General features: G+C 41.8%; 1 protein-coding gene across 6 annotated transcripts; it reads left to right on the top strand.

Moving 5' to 3' along the window:
• Positions 1-1,792: 1,792 nt before the first annotated feature.
• sst5 (somatostatin 5) lies at positions 1,793-24,333 on the top strand. 6 transcript variants are annotated; one of them, XM_070437896.1, is made up of 9 exons: positions 1,793-2,065; positions 8,569-8,598; positions 8,831-9,136; positions 9,453-9,482; positions 10,372-10,677; positions 11,045-12,114; positions 15,973-16,260; positions 16,364-16,449; positions 17,413-18,952. In XM_070437896.1, exons 7-9 carry the CDS (start codon positions 16,011-16,013, stop codon positions 17,458-17,460), a joined length of 384 nt encoding a protein of 127 aa, XP_070293997.1. In that variant the 5' UTR covers positions 1,793-2,065; positions 8,569-8,598; positions 8,831-9,136; positions 9,453-9,482; positions 10,372-10,677; positions 11,045-12,114; positions 15,973-16,010; the 3' UTR covers positions 17,461-18,952. The 6 variants fall into 6 exon arrangements, 5 of the variants coding, with proteins under 5 accessions (XP_070293997.1, XP_070293996.1, XP_070293998.1 ...); XM_070437897.1 differs by lacking the exon at positions 1,793-2,065 and adding exons at positions 22,727-23,172; positions 24,011-24,333 and having other exon boundaries at positions 4,662-8,598; positions 8,831-9,482; positions 17,413-17,647; XR_011475051.1 differs by having other exon boundaries at positions 8,185-8,598; positions 8,831-9,482.
• The last annotated feature ends 52 nt before the right edge of the window (positions 24,334-24,385 follow it).

Here is a 24,385-nt window from a genome sequence, read left to right as displayed (position 1 = left end):
CTAGTTATCCTCATAGAGATATCGAATATCAAACCAAATTGACCAYGGGCATTACGATCGGGTCACGTGTAACAGCGCTCCAAATTGATGATTACTRAGGTGCTGCCAGCTGTGGGCATGTGGGCTGGATTAAATCAACCAGACACATAGAAAACTCTTATGGTACCCTTCATTCCGTTACATACCATGTTTTCCTATCGTCTCGCAAATCTCCATTTTAGACGATACTTTATGACCAAATTTAAATGATCTTATTTACACTTTGTAGTCAATTTYGACACGAATAAATGTTTCTGACTCATCTCGATCCCACATAGGCTATTTTCAAAAGGAGAAGTTGCCTCTTAGGGGCAGTCACTCTTTAACTACAGGGCACACTTTATGTAGCTGAGCCCGGTCGATAAAACACAGCGACAACCCCTAAAACCTGTGTAATCCAGTCGCTAAAGCTGCTAAACGCAGTTAATACTAGCAACATTACCTGGGCAAATCCCTCTCCAAAAGAGAGAACTGGGCTGTGCTATGTTGCACAGTGAGTAGAGATTGCAGATGCTCGATRAAGGTGGGGCACAGGTTCTGTTATCGAGTCAGCCTCGATGAGAAATGACAGTCTGCACAGGACACTCAGGGTGCATTGGCACCGGGTCATAATATCTCTGTCTCTCCATCTCTCACTCTCAAGCCTTGGCACTGAGACTGGTGTTCTACTGACAACAGGAAAGGCGGTGGGAACGGTATACCCCATTCCATTAGCCGACACCCTTCATTGCAAAGAGGAGAAATATACAGCCAGCACTAGCTACAGTGGATGGTGAACAAAGAGATCCTGCTGCAATTGAAAGGCTGGAGAAAATGCATGCACGCGCACTCACACAACACACCGGCAGTACCACTCTATTACATACACCCCCCCCCCACACACACACACACCACACACACACACACACACACCACACACACACACACACACACACACACACACACACACCACACACACACACACCCACACACACCACACACACACACACACACACACACACACACACCACACACACACACACACACACACAACACACACACACACACACACACACACTTATTAATCTGTACACACACAACCACACACATTTATCTGTACCTAATCAATGACAAACATGGGCCTTCCCGTTTGAGGGTTCAGGATTTCCACCTCCATGCATCCCAACTTGTTTCCCGGTCGAGGTGCAGTCCCTGGGGGGCCTCCACCATTAGCCACAACCTGTGGGATTAAACTAAAGGTCCTGTTTGAATCCTGTGGTGCGGGAGGCATCTTTTGACTAGGATATTGGTCCCTTTTATACACAGAAATAATAAAAAGGGTATGTACCCCTTTAGCTGTCTTGCCCACTTATTGTGGATGTGTCTGTACGGACACTGTATGGGCTTGAAAAATAAAAGTAATCCTCATAACTAGCTTTGTGGCCCAAACTGTCTCAGGGGACGCAAAGTGACATGCCACGTTAAGTGGTATAATCTTAGAGGCCTACACAGAGAACAACGTCTGTCTAATCAGTGGCTATATTTAATCCTGTCTGGTGGAACATCTGTTTTTTTCTTTTCCAAGCCTCAGTGCTTCATCTTGCTACAAGAGAAACATGCCTGTCTGGTTATCTTGTTTGGCTGTTGAGGGCTTGGAATGTTGGCAGCAAGGGCTAACTCTCACACACTGTCCTACATGTTGGYGAGGGAGAGTTTCGAAATGCCTAACCCCTCTAATAATTATTTTTGTTGAGGTAGCAAATAGATGGATGGATGGGTGGGTGGATGGATGGAGAAACGGATGGAGCGATGGATGGATGGACGACTTGACTCAGAAACTGTGGTGCTACAGAGGGAAAGCTAAGTCATTATATCAACATGGGGCACATCATTGTTCAGCGTGAGGCATCAATAGCCGCAGGCGTTAAGTATTTAGCAGAGAGCCCAGTCAAATCTTAGGGATTACTTAGCAAAGTATGTTACAGTAGGTCCCCTGCCAGATGACGGGGTCTCCCAAACCATATGGATATTTTGAGTACATAAGAAGGTAGGAATGTCAAGCTTTAAAACAACTTGCCTAAATGGTTTATTAACAGAATTTCTGTTTGGACATCTAGTTTTGGCTTGACTCTGTAATGTTCTAGATGGAAGTAMCTTTTAGGAAGGGGAACTGCTTTGGTTTTTTAGATTGTACGTCAATACTACAACAAGTATGAAACTGTTTTAAATAATTACTATATTCAAAAGGTAATGCAACGCAAAGATATATTTCTTCACATCCTTTTCTCATTTCCCCACTGATGCATTGAAGCGGTCTCAGTTCAAGATGACCTTGCCTTAACTTTCAGAGAAGACAGGTCTAAGAGACCAGTCTGACCTCCTCCACGCCTCTCAGAATAGACCTAATTAGTTGAGCCCACTTTTTTCCATTAGATGTTCTTTTTTATTTAAGGCAGAGGCAGGAGTGACGAGTGGCCGCCTGGTGCTGAGGATGGTAGAACTACGCTGACATCAAATTAGAGACAGAGCGAGCAGTACAGAAGAGAAGAGGGAGAGTCCTCAGTGTCTCTGTGAGGGCCGGGGGGCATTCCAGCAAATTCCAAAYCTTGAGATTAAGATTGAAATTATTTTTAAAAACTAGGGCTTGTTATTGCCTTTACATGTTGTAATGAGCCTTAGGTGGCCATGCTMTCTCGATTGGGTTTATTTTCACCCCARATGAGTTCTGGTGCTACATCACTAGTACACTTACTTCAGATGTAATACTTGAGACTAAATTAAAGTCAAGTTAATAGCACATAAGCACCCAAGGTTTGTTTTCAAGCTATCTACAGTATGTGSCTACTTTGGTGAGTGGGAATCCCACTGCAGGCTCCATTTCCCCTGCAATAATACAATGTAAAGTCATCAAGTCAAGAAGTATTAAWTGTTTTTAATATTGATGTCATCTCTCATGGCATTTCTCCACTGCAGACCTTTTATTTATTTAACCTTTATTTAACTGGGCAAGTCAGTTTTTTACAATGACGGCCTACCCCGGCCAAACCCTAACCCTTACATTCAGAGCATGAACTGACTTGGTTGGGAACGGTCCAGGACTCTCCACCCTGGTAACTGATCTGATGATTGTTTTTTCCACACTGCATGGATTCTAAATGTGTTGGCCCTTCCTCAGCGCTCGCTCCACACAGCCGTATGGAGTTGTTATTCACACACGGGAGCAGATGTTGCGAAGAGAAAACAGCGTGACAAGATTGTGATCGATGCATACTGCCCCATCAAAATCGCTGCATAATTTGGCGGATGGCATCAGGATAACAACCTGCATTAGCTGGAGACAGCTGTCGCCATGGCGCCTGGGTAACTGGGCTGCTACATTCTCTGCTCCTTATTTCGGATAGAAGCAGGACAGCCAATTAGAGTGATTTACAGCTGGGGTCGAGAACACCTTAAAGCCCATTCCCAGCCTAGCAAAAACAAAGGCAAGGCTACCTAGGGCATAAATGGAGAGGCTCACAGAAGACACTGTGAGAGATGTGTAGTGTTTGAGATTAACAAAGCTGTTGGTGGTAGCTCCAGGGTTGTCCTTTAACCAGCTAATTTAACCAACGGTTATTTTGCCACGCTGTTGTCCTCTTTATTTATTTTTGGAGATAGAAGTACTTGATCAAATAATATGATCTATGATAGATCTATAATAAACAATAGTAAACATAATGAATTGATAATTGTTCTCTGATTTGCTGTCCAGTACACTAGAATAGTTATATTTGTCTATGTTTTAAAGCTTACATACTGTATTGATGTGTGGATTATTGCACCAACTGGCTTTTCTGATGTCATTCACGCAGCAGCAGAGTCCTAAAGTTGAGACAATATCCACATCTGGAGAGCACACCAGGAAGACTTTGTCGTGTCTGTGACTATCATTAAATGTGAAGACTGTATATTATCAAATCAATTCTCTATGTGTAATTTAATTATGCGATTAAACTAATCATGTAACTTTAATTAACTTGGAAGTCGGGGCACCACATGTTTTGTTTTATAGAGTGTCAATTTCCCAAATATAACTCTTCATATATTTTCATATCTTATCAAAACAGTGCTTATTAATGAATTGTACCTCATCAGTTCTCATTAGTGAACATCGCAAACCCTTGGATATCTGCACGAGCATAAATTATGAATCAGCAATATACAAATTGGCTTAATTTATTTACTAACTAACTAATCAAATCACAGAAATACATGAAAACTCACAATTAGTTCATACATGGGGTATTACATGATACAAAGAAAAAGTCCCTAACGTATGAAACCGATATGACGTATTGATAGACAAAGGAAAGGGGGTGTGGACTGCTCAAGAGCGGGAAACTCATAGCTGATAACTACACTCACAAAAATTGCTAATACCTTACATGAACGATCGCTTATTCGAAAAGAAATGGCAATTTACATAATTACGAGAGTATGTCTCTATCTGTGGTCGCCGGTCCGTCTGCTGGAGAGAGTCGACAGAAAGCCTCAGGTTTGTCCACCAGAAGTCACAGTCTGCCGTAGCTGTTATAATGGATACGTCAGAGTACTATTCGGAACTGTTCTTAGTCCGGGTGCCTTTACCAGACTAAAGTATTTAAACAGCTGCAGTCTGAATAATTATTCTTTAGTTTGTAGATTTCTTCGCCATGTCAACGTGGGAAGTATCTGCACATTCTCTGGTCTTGTCCTTTGGTAGAGTTGTAGTTTAAACCACTTCACACACCAGCGTCACCCGGCATGTTTTGGTCTTAGAAATTCAACCATTTGCATCCTTAGCTTATGTAACAGTATAACTTTACTCCGTCCCCTCGCCCCGACCCGGGCGCGAACCAGGGACCCTCTGCACACATCAACAACAGTCACCCACGAAGCATCGTTACCCATCACTCCACAAAAGCCGCGGCCCTTGCAGAGCAAGGGGAACCACTACTTCAAGGTCTCAGAGCAAGTGACGTCACTGATTGAAAGGCTATTAGCGCGCACCACCGCCAACTAGATAGCCATTTCACATCGGTTACACTTACACCGTGGTTTGCATGGTCTATAGAATTGTAGCCATTCCATTGTGGGGACTCCATCCCGGCGTTCTTTGAATGTACATTTTGTAGTAAGTGGGTTTTATACTCTGTGGAAGAAGGGGCAGTTCTATGACGCCTAATGTGATGTCTGGGCACACGGGGGTGTGGCCACTGACTAGTTAAACTTTATATGAAATMCATACTCTCATTTAGAAGGTTACATCACATTACATCTTCTCACAAATAGTTTCATGTTTAATCACATACGTTTCACAATATTTAGATGTAAACCTGACAGCTGGTAAATGTACACTTTAAGAGATACAGTTATGTGCGTTTCCTGTCTTCATGAGATCACCAAATGAAACACACTCAACATGACTGTCTCTTAAGTGTCCATGGACCATGCCCACATTCTCAAAAATAGAAACATTGTTTAATTATTCAAAGTTTGATTGTCCAAGGGTCTCTCTGTGTTCCACAGTTTACATTCCAATCTCGAACACTACAGAGCATAGGGGCAGCAAATTTTTTGACCGACCATAAAACAGTCGGCTTCCCGCTCTCCCCCTCTGAGAGAGAGCATGCTGTAGAGCAAACCCCCCTGTAACCTGATCCTTCAGATCGTCACAGGAGAGTTATGAGAACTACAAAGATAAGAGACCTCACCATTGTGAAAAGAGTTTCTTATATCAATCAAATCTCAAAAGACACATGCAAATACATACATACTTTTTAACATTAAATCTCACCAGAGAATACATCATGGGGAGAAACCTTACTCCTGCTCTGACAGTGAGAAGTGCTTTACTACATCAAGTAAATGGAAAGTCCATCAGGGAGTGCACATTTGAGAAAAACCGTATCMCTAACCAGGTTTCCATCCAACCTTTTTACGTGAATAAAATACATGTTGGATAAAACATTYCACGACAGGCCTGCTGGAAACAACAAATTTGTTGGTAAACTTTCCAAATGTCGACAAAGAAAAATACGCTAGACAGGGATGTGATCTTTTTGTGTCTGTAAAATGTATTATGCAAGAAATGGCAGTGGACACGCTTTTATGCGCAAATATTGATATTATAACCATCATATCGTAGTAAACTTGGAGTCACACGATGATTTGTTTTGTGGTCCTCCCACTACGACTGGGGAAAGCATGCAGTTTATTAGGCTAGAGATGAAATAAGTTATGATAAGTGGTGTAGTGGTGCCTGGAGAATTGGGTATGCTCTAATTTTGCCCKCCRGCAAAGGAAAGGCACCCTGTGTGAAATGATATGAGAAACAGTTACATACACTCTGAATGACCTAAAATGATGAATCCCATATTGGTATTTAAAAGTCAGGTCAACCCAAGCTGTACTGTGCAGTAGGCTAATAGTAGGCCTACTATTGAAACAGGTAAACTGAGTCAGAAATTCCCAGGTTTCAGATTTTCCCCCACAAAAATGTGGTTTTCGTTCTCAAAGTCACACTTCTTTTAACACACAAAATGTTATTTTCTAGGTCAATAACAATGCTTAAACCACATCAGGAGACCACTTTTGAGGTCTGGGAAAAATCGAAGAAATKTTGATTTTTGAGAGTGCGTACCCTTTATTTCAAGTGTGCAGGCACCTAGCACTACCTTTTGATTAGGGTGTTTCCAGCACATGAGATGGAGTTTGCAAAGGAAATGGCCACTGGAATAACGCAAATAATCATGATATGTTTCTAAAAATAGGCTACATTGTAGCTAGTTAACATTTAATAAAGAAGGTTTTTGGGAAAGCCTTTCCATCTACCAGAAGACAGTTTTCCCTATCATTAGCGTCGCTATATTTTTCCTGTTCCTTAATTGTTTGAAACTTGGATATTTTACTTCATATTATGAGGTATGTCTTACCTCAGCTGCATATAGCCAAAATTCCACCATAGAAATGTAGAGGCAATTATTTGTATAAAGACTTCGTCATATGCGTTCTCCTGTTCTATTGGTTTTCTTTCAACTTTGTTTCATTGTCTAGCAGCCAAAGGCATTATCTTAATCATATTAGCAACTCATGTTGCATCTTTAAATCCCCCCTCCTTTCTAATGCATAGTTCCATCTCTGTCCATGAAACCGCTTGTATGTGCAGTGTGCATTTTTAGAACGTGTTTTCCCGCAAAATGCATTTTGGAACATTCATTTGTAGGCCTACTGCYGTGTGTTAATAGCTGCGCCTAAAATGGGAAGAAATACTAGTTTATCAACATTTTAAACTAAACATTCTGATCTGTTCCATCAGCCCGATTAGTTAATATGGCGTATACAGTTGAAGTCGGAAGTTTACGTACACCTTAGCCACCTTAAATTGTTTAACTTGGGTCAAACGTTTCAGCTAGCCTTCCACAAGCTTCCCACAATAAGTTGGGTGAATATTGGCCCATTCATCGTGACAGAGCTGGTGTAACCGAGTCAGGTTTGTAGGCCTCCTTGCTCGCACACGCTTTTTCAGTTCTGCCCACAAATTTTCTATAGGATTGAGTACAGGGCTTTGTGATGGCCACTCCAATACCTTGACTTTGTTGTCCTTAAGCCATTTTGCCACAACTTTGTCATTCTGCCCCCTCAGTTAACCGACTGTTCCTAGGCTGTCATTGAAAATAAGAATTTGTTCTTAACTGACTTGCCTAGTTAAATAAAGGAAAAAAACACATTGGGCTTATTGGTGAAACCTCTCGCTTTGACCCTTCCTCTCTGATAATATTATAATACTATAATATTATAATACTATAATATTACAGCACACACTATGTGAAACGTTGCTTCCCTGYCAGCAGTTTCCTGTGGGTAGWTCAGTGTTTCCTGTAGGTAGGTGGGTTCAACCACTTAGCTGTTAAGAAGTTTAACACATATAAGCTAGGGAACTAATAAGATAGAAGTGACATAGCCTAGTGGTATTTTCAACTCTTCATGACAGTAGTCTTGTTTAGCTCAGTGGAGCCCCATTTAGAGACAGATATGATATCTGCTATGATCCTTATTATCCTGTTCTGGAGCGCAGGAAGGATGTCGTTACATTGACATACACTGTTTGTGACATATGTTTTGATATTGTATGATTTTTTTTCCTAGTAAAAGAACATGCAACCGGAAGAGGACCGTAAACATTTGGCTCAAAGTAGGACAATTACGTGATCACCTGAAAATGTACTTCACCGTAGCCTTAATAGTCCATCTGTGGACAGGCACTAACATAAAATGTGATGGTGCCATGCATCTGACTGTTGTATATTTAGTGTCTCTCTCTCTCTCTCTCTCTCTATTTTCTCTCTTACTCCTCTTTCTTTCTCCCATGTCTCTCTCTCTTTCTCTCTGTGTCTCTCTCTATTTTCTCTCTGTGTCTCTCTCTCTCTTTCTCTCTGTGTCTCTCTCTATTTTCTCTCTTTTACTCCTCTCTCGCTATTTTCTTTCTCTTACTCCTCTGACTTTCTCCTCTGTCTCTCTTTTTCTCCTCAGCTCTTCAGGCCCATAGCGTCAGGCCACCAGGTTAGTAGATTATAAATCTACAGTGATTATSGCAGTTCATTATTAGTCCAAAATATTATGCCGCATGGCGAAATTCATGGGTCCATCCATACACGCCATACTAAACAATAACAAGTACTATTTTATGGAACTACTAATACTTCTCAACCACAAAGCATTACTGCTGATAGAATAACCGAAGCACTGCCATAATCTGTCTTCCCCACTCTGTTTTCCTCTCTGTTGTTTACAGCTGAATTATCCATCAGACTGGTAAATGGGACCAGTTCCTGCTCTGGGACAGTGGAAGTATTTTATGAAGGAGAGTGGTTAGGTCTATGTCCTTCTTGGTCGTGGAGAGTGAGAGAGGCTAAGGTTGTGTGTAGAGAACTGGGCTTTGTGAATGTTGTAGCTACATCAAGAGGACCTCCATTTGAAGAGGGTCGAGGAAGAGTCAAGGTATTTGATTGCAGGGGAGAGGTGTAGTCTCTCAGAGATTGTAATTCCAGAGGACCAGGTTTCTGTGATGGTGACAATTATGTTAATGTGACCTGTTCAGGTAAGAGACTACTATTATTGTGAGATTTCTTTGTACATTTGATATATAACTAATCTGCAAAGAGAGGTTAAAATGTTAATTGTAGGGGAATGCGTACCATAGCAATGATAAGGCTATCTTCACATCATGAAAGGTCATGTTAATGTTAATTTCTCCTCTCTCTCTCTCTCGCTCCTCTCTTCTCCTCTCTCTTTCTTCATCCCCCGTGTCTCTCTTTCTCCTCTCTCTGTCTCTCTCTCTCTACTGTCTCTCTCTCTCCACTGTCTCTCTCTCTCCACTGTCTCTGACTTTCTTTCCTCTCTCTCTTTCTCCTCAGATCTCCAGGCTCAAAGCGTCAGCCCAACAGGTTGGTAGAGTATAAATCTACATCTAAATCAAAGCAAATCAAATATTATTTGTCACATGCTTCAAATACAACAGGTGTAGGTAGACCTTACCGTGAAATGCTTACTTAACTGCATTATTGGTCAAGGGCTTCTAAGAAAAATAAGTTAAGAAAATATTTACTAAACAAACTAAAGTAAAAAAAAATAGAAGACCAACAATAAAATAACAATAACGAGGCTATATACAGGGGGTACTGGTATCGAGTCAATAAAAAACGAGTAGCAGCGCCGTAAAAAAAGGGGGGGAGGGGTGGGGTCAATGTAAATAGTACAGGTAGCCATTTGATTAGCTATTCAGCAGTTTTATGGCTTGGGGGTAGAAGCTGTTAAGAAGCCTTTTGGACCTAGACTTGGCGCTCCGGTACTGCTTGCCGTGCAGTAGCAGAGAGAACAGTCTATGACTAGGGTGTCTGGAGTCTTTGATAGTRATAGTTTGTGTACACCAAGGAACATGAGGCTCTCAACCTGCTCCACTACAGCCCCATCGGTGAGAATGGGGTCGTGCACAGCCCTCCTTTTCCTGTAGTCCACGATCATCTCCTTTGACTTGATCACGTTGAGGGAGAGGTTGTTATCCTGGCACCACACTGCCAGGTCACTGACCTCCTCCCTATAGACTATCTCATCATTGTCGGTGATCAGGCCTACCMCCGYTGTGTCGTCGGCTAACTTAATGATGGTGTTGGAGTCGTGCATGGCCACGCAGTCATGGCTGGAAGAAAAAAAAACGAGTACTGTTTTATGKAACTAYTAATACTTCTCAACCACAAAGCATTAATGTTGTTAGAATAACAGAAGCACTGSCAKAATCTGTCCTCACCACTTTGTTTTCCTCTCTGCTGTTCACAGTTGAATTATCCATCAGACTGGTGAATGGGACCAGTTCCTGCTCTGGGACAGTGGAAGCTTTTAATGAAGGAGAGTGGTTAGGTCGATGTTCTAGATGGTGAAACATGACCAAAGCTAAAGTTGTGTGTAGAGAACTGGGCTGTGTGAATACTATAGCTGCATCTAGAGGACCTCCGGTTGAAGAGAGAAGAGGAGGAGTCAAACTTTTGGGTTGCAGGGGAGAGGAGTTTTCTCTTAGAGCGTGTGACATCAGAGGAGGACCTGGTGTCTGTGATGGTAGATATTATGGTCATGTGATCTGTTCAGGTAAGAAACTTGTAGTGTTGTGAGATTTACTTGTACATTACATTTGCATTGATCATATTGTTAAGGAAATGAGAACATTTAATTTAAAGAGAGGGATAAATGTGAGACAAATTTTTACATTATATTTACATTTGTCATATTGGTTTATGGGAGAGATGCATGGGCAGATCATTGTAGTTAAGATGTTATTAAAGTGAAGCTGCCTGATGGATGTCCTGCTGTACACGCCATACTAAACAACAATAACAAGTGCTGTTTTATGGAACTACTAATACTTCTCAACCACAGAGCATCAATGCTGTTAGAATAACAGAAKCACTGCCATAATCTGTCCTCACGACTGTGTTTTCCCCTCTGCTGTTTACAGTTGAATTATCCGTCAAGATGGATGAATGGGACCAGTTCCTGCTCTGGGACAGTGGAAGACTTTTATGAAGGARAGTGGTTAGGTCTATGTTTTTGGTGGTTGTGGGGCATGAGGCTAGCTGAGATTGTGTGTAGAGAGGTGGGCTGTGGGAATGAAGTAGCTACATCTATAGGACATCTGTTTGAAAAGGATAAAGGAGTTGTCGGACTGAGTTGTAACAGAGGAGCTAGCCAACAACACAGCTACAGTAACACAATCACTTCTAACTGATGCTGGAAAGACTGAAAATTAGCTGCGTTTCATTTTACCGTTTTTCAGTTTTTTTGTTTGTATATATCCATAAAAATGATGCCAACTGATTCATGATTTCGACAGGCTGAGAAACGCTGCCTGCCTTTCTGTCTCGTCCCGACAGGCGACACGTTCTTTACTATGGGACAGCAAGAGATCAAATTTGAATATTGAAACAATGTTGCAAATGTCGGAGAGACAGACAGCAAGTTTTATACAAATCTCCTCTGTTGAAAACTAAATGTTAGTCTAAAAGAAATGTGAGATAATGTCTAGATGCTTTTTGTATTGGAGAACATGTTTATACGTTGCTTGGCTGGGCTGCTGAGACAATGGATTGCGCAATGGAACAGAGTAAATAAACATTTTAATATCATAGATTTAGTCGTGGCAATTTGTGGAATAGACACCGKCTGGAATGCGGTTTTAACCAATCAGCATTCAGGATTGGACCCACCCGTTGTATAATGTAATTTAACTTGTTATTACCTGAGCAGATCACTGTGAATGAATAGTCAAGACATTATGTTCTTTTACACTCCCTCTGTGCAGGCTCAGACCCTCGTAGCCAATTCCAATCCCTTTAATGGTGTTACCACCAGGTAGTACTGAAACAGTGGAGCCACAACCCAGCTGTCTACACACTACTGCAGCTACATCCTCCCAGTCATCAGTTCCCACAGTCCTCCACTCCATCAGCACAGCGACTGCCTCCTTCCACCCGCCTCACATAATCAACCTCTGAGAAAAGAAAATAATAGAAAAAGAAGAGCGAGATGGTAATCTTACTTATTTTCTCACAAAAGCACACCTATAGTGCCTTCGGAAAGTATTCAGACCCCTTGACTTTTTACACTTTGTTACGTTACAGCCTTATTCTAAAATGGATTCAATATAAAAAAAATCTATAGCAATCTACACACAATACCACATAATGACAAAGCTACTGTATCTCTGCTTATTCAGTGTCTTACACTTATCATACATGTTTGACCTGTTGCATACTTAAAAATGCGCCTGTTGTAGATGTCTGAGGTTTGCTCTCACAAGGACGGCTCAGCGGGAGTGGAAATATTGGCTGAACGCCTAGACTGTGGTTGCCAGGTGTTCTCCTCCTCTGCAGCAGAGAAAGGATGCACTTGACTATCTYTGTGTGACCCGTAGYGATAGTATAAATATGCTGAGGGGGAAATACCTCGTCAGAACTTCTGACGAACTTCCACACGAAGTGCTGTTTGTCTGTAATCTCTCCACTGRCGTGAATAAACATAAATTCATTTAAGCTTGACTTTTCGGTCCTTAGTGCTTATTTCCATGACATAACTTATTTMCATAACTATTCAGACCCTTTGCTATGAGACTTGAAATTAAGCTCAGATGCATCCTGTTTCCATTGATCATCCTTGAGATGATTGGAGTCCACCAGTGATCAAATCAATTGATTGGACATGATTTGGAAAGGCACACACCTGTCTATGTAAGGTCCCACAGTTGACATTGCATGTCAGAGCAAAAACCAAGCCATGAGGTTGAATGAATTGTCCATAGAGCTCCAAGACAGGATTGTGTCGAAACACAAAAAATGTCTACAGCATTGAAGATCCCCAAGAACATAGTGGCCTCCATCATTCTTAAATGGAAGATGTTTGGAACCACCAAGAGTCTTCCTAGAGCTGGTCGCCTGGCAGAATTGAGCAATTGTGGGAGTAGGGCATTGGTCAGGAAGGTGACCAAGACCCAATGATCACTCTGACAGAGCTCCAGAGTTCCTCTGTGGAGATGGGAGAACCTTCCAAAAGGACAACCATCTCTGCAGCACTCCACCAATGAGGCCTTTATGGTGGAGTGGCCAGACGGAAGCCACTCCTCAGTAAAAGGCACATGACAGCCCACTTGGAGTTTGCCAAAAGGCACCTAAAGACTCTCAGACCATGAGAAACAAGATTCTCTGGTCTGATGAAACCAAGATTGAACTCTTTGGCCTGAATGTSAAGYGTCACATCTGGAGGAAACCTGGCACCATCCCTACAGTGAAGCATGGTGTTGGCAGCATCATGCTGTGGGGTTGTTTTTCAGCGGCAGGGACTGGGAGACTAGTGAGGATCGAGGCAAAGATGTACGGAGCAAAGTACAGAGAGATCCTTGATGCAAATCTGCTCCAGAGCGCTCAGGACCTCAGACTGGGGCAACGGTTCACCTTCTTACAGGACAACGACCCTAAGCACACAGCCAAGACAATGCAAGAGTGGCTTTGGGACAAGTCTCTGAATGTCCATGAKTGGCCCAGCCAGAGCCCAAACTTGAACCTGATCGACCATCTCTGGAGAGACCTGTAAATAGCTGTGCAGYGACGCTCCCCATCCAACCTGACAGAGCTTGAGAGGATCTGCAGAGAAGAGTGGGAGAAACTCCCCAGATATAAGTGTTACAAGCTTGTAGCATCATACCCAAGAAGACTCGATGCTGTAATTGCTGACAAAGGTGTTTCAACAAAGTACTGAGTAAAGGGTCTGAATACTTATGTAAATGAATATTTCAGTTTTGTATTTTGAATACATTTGCAAAGAAAATTCTAAAAACCTGTTTTCGCTTTGTCATTATTGGGTATTGTGTGTAGATTGATGAGTGGGAAAAAACAATTTTATCAATTTTAGAATACGCCTGTAACGTAACAAGGGGTCTGAAAACTTTCCAAAGTTTGCCTCTCATATTCTTTACTGTAGGTGAGAAACAATGTTGATTGAGTGACAAACTGTTTCTTACCTGAGCTGGTGAGTCCAACAGCATTACCAGGTAGGCAGTTGTTATTTTTTCTGTCTGAGGTGTCACAGTCCAGGAGAAGGGACTCATTGCCTTTACACTGGAACTCTTTATCCCAGGACTGCCCTTCTCCATAGAGCCCCCCCTGTAGACCTGCAGGAGCCCCACAGCCAAGCTCCCCGCAGACTACCTCTGCATCCTGCCGGTCAAAGTCAGCTTCGCACACTGAGGCCCAGGACTGACTTGACTTCACCTCCTCTCTTCCGGAGCAGAATCCAGCTCCATCCACAAGCCGCACAGACTCTGGAGAAAAAGAGTTGGTTGAACATTCAATTAGTTTTGTTGATGAAACTGTCAAGGACTTAACACAAATATGTTGGATAAAATATTGTAGTTTGCTATGGTTAATGCTGTTTGAGGTCAAATGTTTTTTGTTTTGTCACTCAGGATAGGGTTGGGAATAATGCAGCTCACATATCTCCCTCTCTTTCAATGAAATAAATAACAAAAATATGATAAAATTAAATATATTGTAAAAATAAATCTCACAATACTAGCAGTTTCTTACCTGAAAAGATCACATGACGTTCATAAAAAATTTTACAGGCACCAGGTCCTCCTTCAAAAATGCGACACTGTTCCAGAGAAGACTCATCTCCCTTACAACAACGCGCCAGAAGCAGGTGTTTGGAGGTTATGTTGGCAATATATATAACACCTGTACCAATATATCCTCCAAACACTGGCTTCTGGCATTATCACTTAATTAGACTGATTTCCTTCATTCATACAACTTCCTCTGTGCCTCTTTCAATGACTGTTTAGCTTGTAAGTCTGCTTTGCAAAATAGACTACTCAGTCAAGTAACAATCAAATACAACTTTATTAAATACTGTATCACAGAATGCTTTTGTATGCGAGTGTTATCTAATTGAACATAGCTACTCACTAGCATTTTTACACGCCGATGTTGCTGTCTTTAAATGAGGAAAGTAGTTGAGTAGCTACATTTTCTTTTTTTAAACAGTCTATTAAAAAACTGAAATACCTTATTTACATAAGTATTCAAACCCTTTGCTATGAGACTCGAAATTGAGTTCAGGTGCATCCTGTTTCCATTGATCATCCTTGAAATGTTTCTACAACTTGATTGGAGTCTACCTGTGGTAAATTCAATTGATTGGACATGAGTTGGAAAGGCACACACCTGTCTATATAAGGTCCCACAGTTGACAGTGCATGTCAGAGCAAAAACCAAGCCATGAGGTCAAAGGAATTGTCTGTAGTGCACTGAGAAAGGATTGTATCAATTCACAGATCTGGGGATGAGTACCAAAACATTTCAGACTCTTCCTAGAGCTGGAAGTCCAGCCAAACTGAGCAATCGGGTGAGAAGGGCCTTGGTCAGGGAGGTAACCAAGAACCCGATGGTCCAACCTGACATAGCTAGAGAGGATCTGCAGAGAAGAATGGGAGAAACTTCCCAAATACAGGTGTGTCAAGCTTGTAGCGTCATACTCAAGAAGACTCGAGGCTGTAATTTCTGCCAAAGGTGCATCAACAAAGTACTGAGTAAAGGGTCTGAATACTTATGTAAATGTGACATTTCAGTTTTTTATATTTAATATATTTGCAAAAATGCCTAAACATTATTTTTATGGGGTATTGTGTGTAGATTGATGGGGGGGGGGGAACGATTTAATCCATTTTAGAGTCAAGGGGTCTGAATACTTTTTGAATGCACTCTGGGCTGTAGGCCCACTACTTTTGTTGGCACTGTGAGGGAGGGCGGCTAGCACTGTTACATGCTGCTGTTATTGTCATATCTATAGGAAACTAGTTGAATAGGTTTTTCCTGTTCTCTTTTATTGTTACAGATCTTCTGGTCCAGCGTGATATATCCCTGACTGACTCAATGGGAGGGATGTTCAGGGCCTACAACTTCACCATCACCTGCTCCACTCAGCCACAGTACCCAGGAAGCTCCTTCCTCCTCACTTTCACCAGCTCAAACAGAACTCAGACCGCTGTCAATGACTCAGCTGCCTTCCTCTTCCCTGCTGCAAATGACTCCCACCAAGGGGACTACAGCTGTGTTYATGAGAATGATGTTTTCTCTCATAACTTCTCCTCTGAGGGAGAGCACTTCTCCCTCACTGTCACAGGTAACAGAGCATGAACCAGACTTATAACTTTGTCATTGACAGATTTCCCACAGATCTAWGTGATGATGATCAGTCCCTTCATGAAACGTGTTTCTGTTTGCAGCCTCTCCTCTGCCAAACTTCATCAGACACATTGTAGTGCTGCTGATCCTACTGACAGCCAWCACCACCTCCTACCTGTACTTCAAGGTAAAGACATTCACTCAGAGGTGACAAGTCAAATGTTTGTATTTAAGCAGTTTGATATTTCAGTTGTTGTGAGAGGCTGATTTGTTATGGGGGTGCCCCCCATTTTGTGTTTAATGACTGATTGAATATATTTGTAACCTGGTACAGTAGATAACAGAAAGTCACAGATACAGTCTAGTTATGTCATTAACCAGTTGTGTATCCATCGGGGGAGGGAGAGACGGACATATATATACTGTATATACACTGAGTATACCAAACATTAGGAACACCTTACTAATATTGAGATGCATGAATTTAATATTAAGAGTGTGCAAAGTTGTCAAGGCAAAGGGTGGCTACTTTGAAGAATCTCAAATATATAATATATTTTGGTTTAACACTTTTGGTTACTACATGATTCCATGTGTTATTTCATAGTGTTGATGTCTTCACTATTATTCTACAATGTAGAAAATAGTCAAAATAAAGAAAAAGCTTGGAATGAGTAGTTGTGTCCAAACTTTTGACTGGTACTGTGTGTAAATATATACACACACACACACACACACACAACTGAACAAAAATGTAAACGCAACATGTAAGGTGTTGGTCCCATGTTTCATGAGCTGAAATAAAATATCACTCAAATCTTCCCTACGCACAAGAAGCTTAATTCTCTAAAATATTGTGCACAAATTTGTTTATCCATTTGTGAGCATTTCTCCTTTGCCAAGATAATCCATCCACCTGACAGGTGTGGCATATCAAGAATATGATTAAAGAGCATGATCATTACACAGGTGCACCTTGTGCTGGAGACAATAAAAGGCCACTTTAAAATGTGCAGTTCTGTCACACAACACAATGCCACAGATGTCTCAAGTTTTGAGAGCATGACTACAGGAATGTGCACCAGAGCGGTTGCCAGATAATTGAATGTTCATTTCTCTACCATAAACTGCCTCCAATGTGGTTTTACAGAATTTGGCAGTACGTCCAAACGGCCTCACAACCGCAGACCAAATGTAACCACGCCAGCCCAGGACCTCCACATCCGGCTTCTTCACCCGTGGCATCGTCTGAGATGGGGGGTGACGAGCATGGATCTTTATGTCAATTCCATGGAGATGGTCTCTCTGCGCTCCAGAGCTGAAGCCGGAAGAGAGTAGCCCAGGGGACGGAGTAGGACAACACTGATCCTACACGCTGATCTTATGTAAGTTCTGCATTTTAAAATCCATTGTCAGCCTGCACTTGTGTGTAAAATGTGGTGTCAAACCTTAAGTGGTTCAAACTTTAACAACACAAGTTCAGAATGTGTTTATATATTATAACCTTGGAAGAAATCTTAAAGGAGTAACTGCAAAAACCCTTATTCTTTTTTGTATTATTATTGCTTTGACATGTATAACTTTTAAGAAACTTAACTCATTTACGCCTTGCATTCCAACATGTATTGCTTTTTGGCTTTGTTTATGTTGCATATCTTATTCTGTATACTCTAAGATTCTTTATCTTGAAGTGTTACCATATATTATTATAATCATCAGCCGGCATTTAATCCGATTGCACGTCGTAGCGCGCTTGTCATTTAAAGCTATAATCCTTAATTGGTGAAACTGCCACGACCGTTTGGGACATTACAACAACAAAGAAGTTACTGCAAACAACGAACACTATTTGACATCATTACAGGCTTGATAGAACAACAGAATATATGCTGCAATTMGTTTTCACCACGCTGCCGAGGCTCCTCTCCTCCGTTTCTCTTCCTTTTCAACAAGACAAAAACAATAACAAAGGCCCTGAGGCGAACAATAGGCTGTTTCCCCTAACGTGGATCTGTAAAGGTAATTTCCGATTGAGCCGACATCTGCAGTCTTTACCGTGAATGTGATCTCCACGAATGCAGAAACATTGCCTTTAAAATCAGCATGGTCAACAGCGCTCTACAACAGGCAATCGGATTAAATCCTGGCCTTTTATATATTTTTAAACATTTTTTAAAAGGGGGACTTTTTTCACAAGAGTTTTTGGTTGGTTGTTGGGGTTTGTTTTCTTGTTTTTTATCTCATGTTATTCATGATAAATGTTATGATTTTAATTACTATGTACCGGTATATTATTGTTATGATGCTAGTAGTACAGTGCATTCAGAAAGTATTCAGACCCTTTGACTTTTTCCACATTTTGTTACGTTACCGCCTTATTGTCACGCCCTGACCTTAGAGATCCTTTTTATGTCTCTTTTGGTTTGGTCAGKGCGTGAGTTGGGGTGGGTATTCTATGTTCTATGTTTTGTAGTTCTATGTTTTGGCCRGGTAGGGTTCTCAATCAGRGRCAGCTGTCTATCGTTGTCTCTGATTGAGAACCATACTTAGGTAGCCCTTTTTCCCACCTGTGTTTGTGGGAAGTTGACTTTTGTTTAGGGCACATAGCCTTTAGCTTCACGGTTTGTTTTTGTAGTGTTTGTTGTTTAGTTCGGTGTCTTTTTTCCAAATAAAGAGAAAATTTACGCTAACCACGCTGCACCTTGGTCCTCTTCTTTTCACGGCCGTGACACTTATTCTAAAATTGATTAAATAAATAAAAAATCTCATAAATCTACACACAATAACCCATAAARACAGAGCGAAAATGGGTTTTTAGAATTCTTTGGAAGCCACTCCTCAGTAAAAGGCACGTGACAGCCCGCTTGGAGTTTGCCAAAAAGCCCCTAAAGGACTCTCAGACCATGAGAAACAAGATTCTCTGGTCTGATGAAATCAAGATTGAACTCTTGGAACTGAATGTCAAGCTTCACATCTGGAGGAAACCTGGCACCATCCCTACGATGAAGCGTGGTGGCAGCATCAGGCTGTGGGGATGTTTTTCAGCGGCAGGGACTGGGAGACTATTCAGGATTGAGGGAAGGATGAACGGAGMAAAATACAGAGAGATACTTGATGAAAACCTGCTCCAGTGCATTCAGGACCTCAGACTGGGGCAAAGGTTCACCTTTGTCACAAGACGACAACCCTAAGCACACAGCCAGGACAACGTAGGAGTCTCTGAATGTCCTTGAGTAGCCCAGCCAGAGCCCGAACTTGAACCTGATCGAACATCTGACAGAGCTTGAGAGGATCTGCAGAGAAGAATGGGAGAAACTCCCCAAATATAGGTGTTCCAAGCTTGTAGTGTTATACCCAAGAAGACTGGCGACTGTAATTGCTGCCAAAGGGGCTTCAACAAAGTACTGAGTAAAGGGTCTCAACACTTATGTAAATGTGATATTTTTTATAAATTTGCTAAAATTTCTAAAAACCAGTTTTTTCTTTGTCATTATTGGGTGTTGTGTGTAGATTGATGAGGGGAAAAAACCTACTTAATCCATTTTAGAATAAGCCTGTAACAAAAAAAGTAAAGGGGTCTGTGTACTTTCAGAATGCACAGTATATGATGTTATTATCTTATGATCTTTGGGTTAGAAGGAAAGTATTGTAGGCCTACTTAGTACGGTGTGATATACAATAGATTGATTTGCAAATGAATAGATAAGTCAAGTAAATAAATATTGTGCTATATCAATTGCCTCAAAGGTATTGTTGACAAGATTATCACATCCACTGTATGTGTGATGCGAGTTCAGATTATGTTGCTGTTATGTTATTTACTTTCCAGATAAAGACCTGTTGCTCTCTAAACTGCCATTTAATCACCCCCCCCCCCCACCCCCACCCCCCACAAAGGTCAGGTGATTATTGATCACGCGTGATTCCATCAGTGACACCAAACAACAGAAGACCGTCTGGGAATCAACCATTTGCAGATTCTTGCCAGTCTGTTTGTGCTTTTACGTTTGGCTTGACAATGACAGCAATGGAGTTCTCAAGAGCACAAACAGACCTGGGACCAGGCTACTCAGATTGTGGTTCAGAGCGGTGAAAGAACACTCAATGTACCATAACAAAGTAAAACACCYAGTAACAATAAAATAAAAGGTGTAAAGCGTTCATCAGTTAAAGGAATCATTTAAACGACAGTATAGGTAGCAGCTGAATCCCTTAATGCAGAGTTGAACATCTTGTCATGGCAAAGATCTACCTCTAGAGAGAGAGAGTGAATTGTGGAGGGTGAATCTAAGTCTAATACACATACACGTCATTTAGACCCATAAAAACTATACATTCAAAAAGGTGAAATAGATATATTATCAAAATGGTTAACATATAAGGTTAGAAGTCTTCTCATTTAATATACAAAAATGATAAGAGCAGGACAGCCATACACTAAACAGTACACTAGATGGCAGCAAAGCGACCACTAAGACCCGACAGGAATGATGAGAAACTCATATCTACACTGTTGTACTATCAGAAATAGTGGAGTCCTACAGCCCAATATAGGCAAATACAATTGTATATCTTCATTGTTATTCCTATGTCAAAAGGTCATGGGCTATTTGTAGAGTATGTAAGGGTAGAGACATGATAGCCGTGGTATAATGGCCATATACCACACCCCCTTGGGCCTTATTGCTTAATTATAACCTGATTATTAACACTTCAAACCAAAGCCTAGGGGACTCCAAAACAACTCTTCAGATCTCAGGCAAGGTTACTCATCACACAAGTGTGGTCAGTCACACCAACACCTATAGAAGGAGTCTCCACGGACCTGTTCAGGTGGATGTAATAATATAGAATGTTCAGATAGAAATGTATTGTGTATAACAGATATTAGTCTCTGCTCTATTCATTCTATTTCTATCTGCAACGTTCAGAATGTTTCACATCACTGAATACACACCAGCTCTCCAATGAAGATAGGTGGGTTGTGATGAGGACTGGAGGTAGAGGTGGTGGCAGTACTGTAAGGACCCCACACGGGCTGTATTAATGTGCCCAGTGGGATGCCTGTGGCCATGACATCCCCCATCTCCTTCAGGAAATGTTAATGAGGGCCGGAGGTGACATGAAGAAATGAGTAATCAGAACAAACAGTGCATCTCCCATGGTGCCAAGGGGCAACGCCGTCAGGAAAGGTTAGACTTTCTTCGTTCAGTGAGGTATCCGTCTTTGCTACCAGCTATTGCTAATATTGTTGCCTACAGTGGGGTTTTATGAAATTGAATTTCCCATTCATCCTCAAAGAAGTCAATAAAATCAATTCTGACGTACCACTCCAACCAGGCCAACTGTTGACTGAGTTTGGTTATCATCTCAAATCATGAATACCATGGCYCAGTCAACAAGTAGAGTAGAGTAGAATAGTGTAAAGTCTGGGACATTTGAGTTGTCAAACCAGTAGTTCACTGCTGCTCACACTTTATTAACTACAAACAAAAACAAATATAGAAATAAATAATGTCCCACATTTAGGGCTCTATTCAGTCTTTAAAGCTGAAGCGTTACAGATTCCGCTGTAATTTACGATTGAGCCCACGTGCAGCATTCTCTGTGAAGCCAGTCTCTGCTACAAGCGGGAACATTGCCTTTAAACTTTAATCACGCAGTAAAGCTAAACTTCCGCGATGCGGATTGAACAGAGCCGTCAGGCTGCGTTTATACAGGCAGCCCAATTCTGATMTTWTTTCCGTTAATTGCTCWTTTGTSCAATCAGATCTGAAAAACACCTGATGTGATTGGTCAAAATACCAATYAGTGGAAAAAATATCAGAATTGGTCTGTCTGTGTAAACGCAGCCTCAATACGCACTTGCATCTTTGCCCTTTGGCTGGTAAATTAATGCTTACTTCTTCTGGGAACATGATGGGGGTGGGGAGATGGAGATTGGGGGGGGGGCAGTGGGCAGTGGGCAAACCTCCCAATTAACATTTGAGTCACTCCATATCATTAGCAGCTCTGTGTGGCGCATTAGGACCACACATCGTGCCGGAGACGCACCAGGGCTGGTGGGGCTAATCTCAACTGACGCAACACCCCTGGGCCTGGCTGAGACAGACGTCACCCTCCAACCTCCTCCGTCAACACTAGACTCTGAATGAGTCCCAAATGGCACCCTATTCTACTCCCAAAAGAGTATTTCAGACGGGCCCTGGTCAAAAGTAGTGCACTATACAGGGAATAGGGTGCCATTTCAGGAGCACACTATCATCATCACTGGGCTCGGGGTTTGTTTAGATCTGAAATGCCACTTGTAATGCTGTGTTGTGTGTTGTTTGCCATGCACACTTCACACTTGTCAATTCCATGTCACAACTTTGCAGATATTGGATGTTGGACAGATGTATAATATTGTTTTGTTCTTGTGACTGTGTCAAACCGCTGTGACCTTCTTCACTTCTTCCCTACAGCTAGTGACCCCCATGACACGCACGCACGCATACGTCCTCATCAACCAATCACATCCCTGTATTGATACGAGGAAGAGCCAAGGATGAAGAAACCTATATATTGGTGGCGCCACTGTTACGTGACACTTCGACAGGGCTGTGTTTTGTGTGTGGACCAACAACCAACTTCCTTCTCTGACATCCAGCCGTTGTTTTGTTTTCCAATAGRATAGTTATTGTTGAACATCCAGTCTAAGATTATCGCTGCTGAATACAGCATTGAAGGATACAGTCGGTATACAGTTTAACCAAAAGGAAAGGTACAGACAGGGGAGATGCTGTGTTCCCAGCTGCAGGTGTTACTGGTGGCTCTATCTGCCTCAGTGTTCCTGGCGAGGGTCAGCGCCGCTCCACACAGAGACATGCTAGCTGAACTACTGAGGGCAGATACATCCAAGGGCAACGAGGTGAGTGGTTGACTCACTGTTGTGTGTCAATTGCCTCATTTATAACCTTTGTCTTCCACTTATCCACATTCTGATTGTGCCCACGTTGCATCTATATGGTAGTAAAACGTTGCTTATCTGTCCACATTGTGAACAGATATCCTGGTCCCTCTGTATGCAAATTATTTCAGATATTCTGTCAATGATTTTACAGAGGATGGTGATTTAAATGGTGTCAATGTCCAGATCACAGGTGGTTAGTGGCATCTTAATTGGGCAGGACAGGCTTGTGGTAATGGCTGGAGCAGAATCAGTGGAAAGGTATCAACAACATTAAACACATGGTTTCTATGTGTTTGATGCCGTTCCAGCCATTATTATGAGCAGTCCTCCCCTCAGCAGACTCCACTGGATCCTTTCTACACTTGTAAGATATCCAGACACACCTCTGGAGGTAGTCAGGAAGATCGGATCACAATGCGTCTTTTAAACGTCTACACCCGTCTAAAAATGTGGGCAAGATCAAGACAAAGGATGCACGCTAGAACCATGTATAAATGGAGCTAATGTTTTTATTCATTCTTGAATGATATTCTGTAGTATTCAACTCAATGGTCAWACAATTTCAAGAGGACTAGTCATATTAAATGACCATAACTTCTACTTGCTGTATATGTTAAATGATTTGATGATTTAATTAGGCTTAATGTTTTGGTCCTAGAATAACTGACAGAAGTGTTCCAYGACAACCGTAGTGTTATAGCAACAAAGGAGTTCTAATATCCGTGGTGTCAGTTATTCCCTTTCTTGGATGGACAATGAAGTTGTATTTTATGCTATTATATTCTTTTCCTAATAGGATCTCTCCCGCACCCTCCTGCTGAAGATAATGTCGGACCTGATGAGCACAGCCGTGGGGGAGAACGAGGTACTACCGGACCTGGAGGAGGCACTCGGGGTGAGGGAGGACGTGGTGCGCCAGCTACCCCTCTCCCATCGGGAACGCAAGGCTGGATGCCGGAACTTCTTTTGGAAGACATTCACATCGTGTTAACTTGCCAAGCAGCCTCTTCTTTGTGCTGGATCATTATAAGACATATTTCTTGCAATGTCACAAATGTAAAATGACAGCTACTATTTTTTTTTGCACTGTTCATTATCAATTAAAAGGCCTAGAATGATGTTGGCACGTACCTGATGTCTTTTTCATGGGTTGGTTGCCTAGCAACAAAAG

The sequence above is a fragment of the Salvelinus sp. IW2-2015 genome, linkage group LG37 (assembly GCF_002910315.2).
Source record: "Salvelinus sp. IW2-2015 linkage group LG37, ASM291031v2, whole genome shotgun sequence".
Classification (NCBI taxonomy): Eukaryota; Metazoa; Chordata; class Actinopteri; order Salmoniformes; family Salmonidae; genus Salvelinus; species Salvelinus sp. IW2-2015.
Note: the sequence above shows the minus strand (reverse complement) of the source record. Positions and strands in the feature narration are given on the sequence as shown.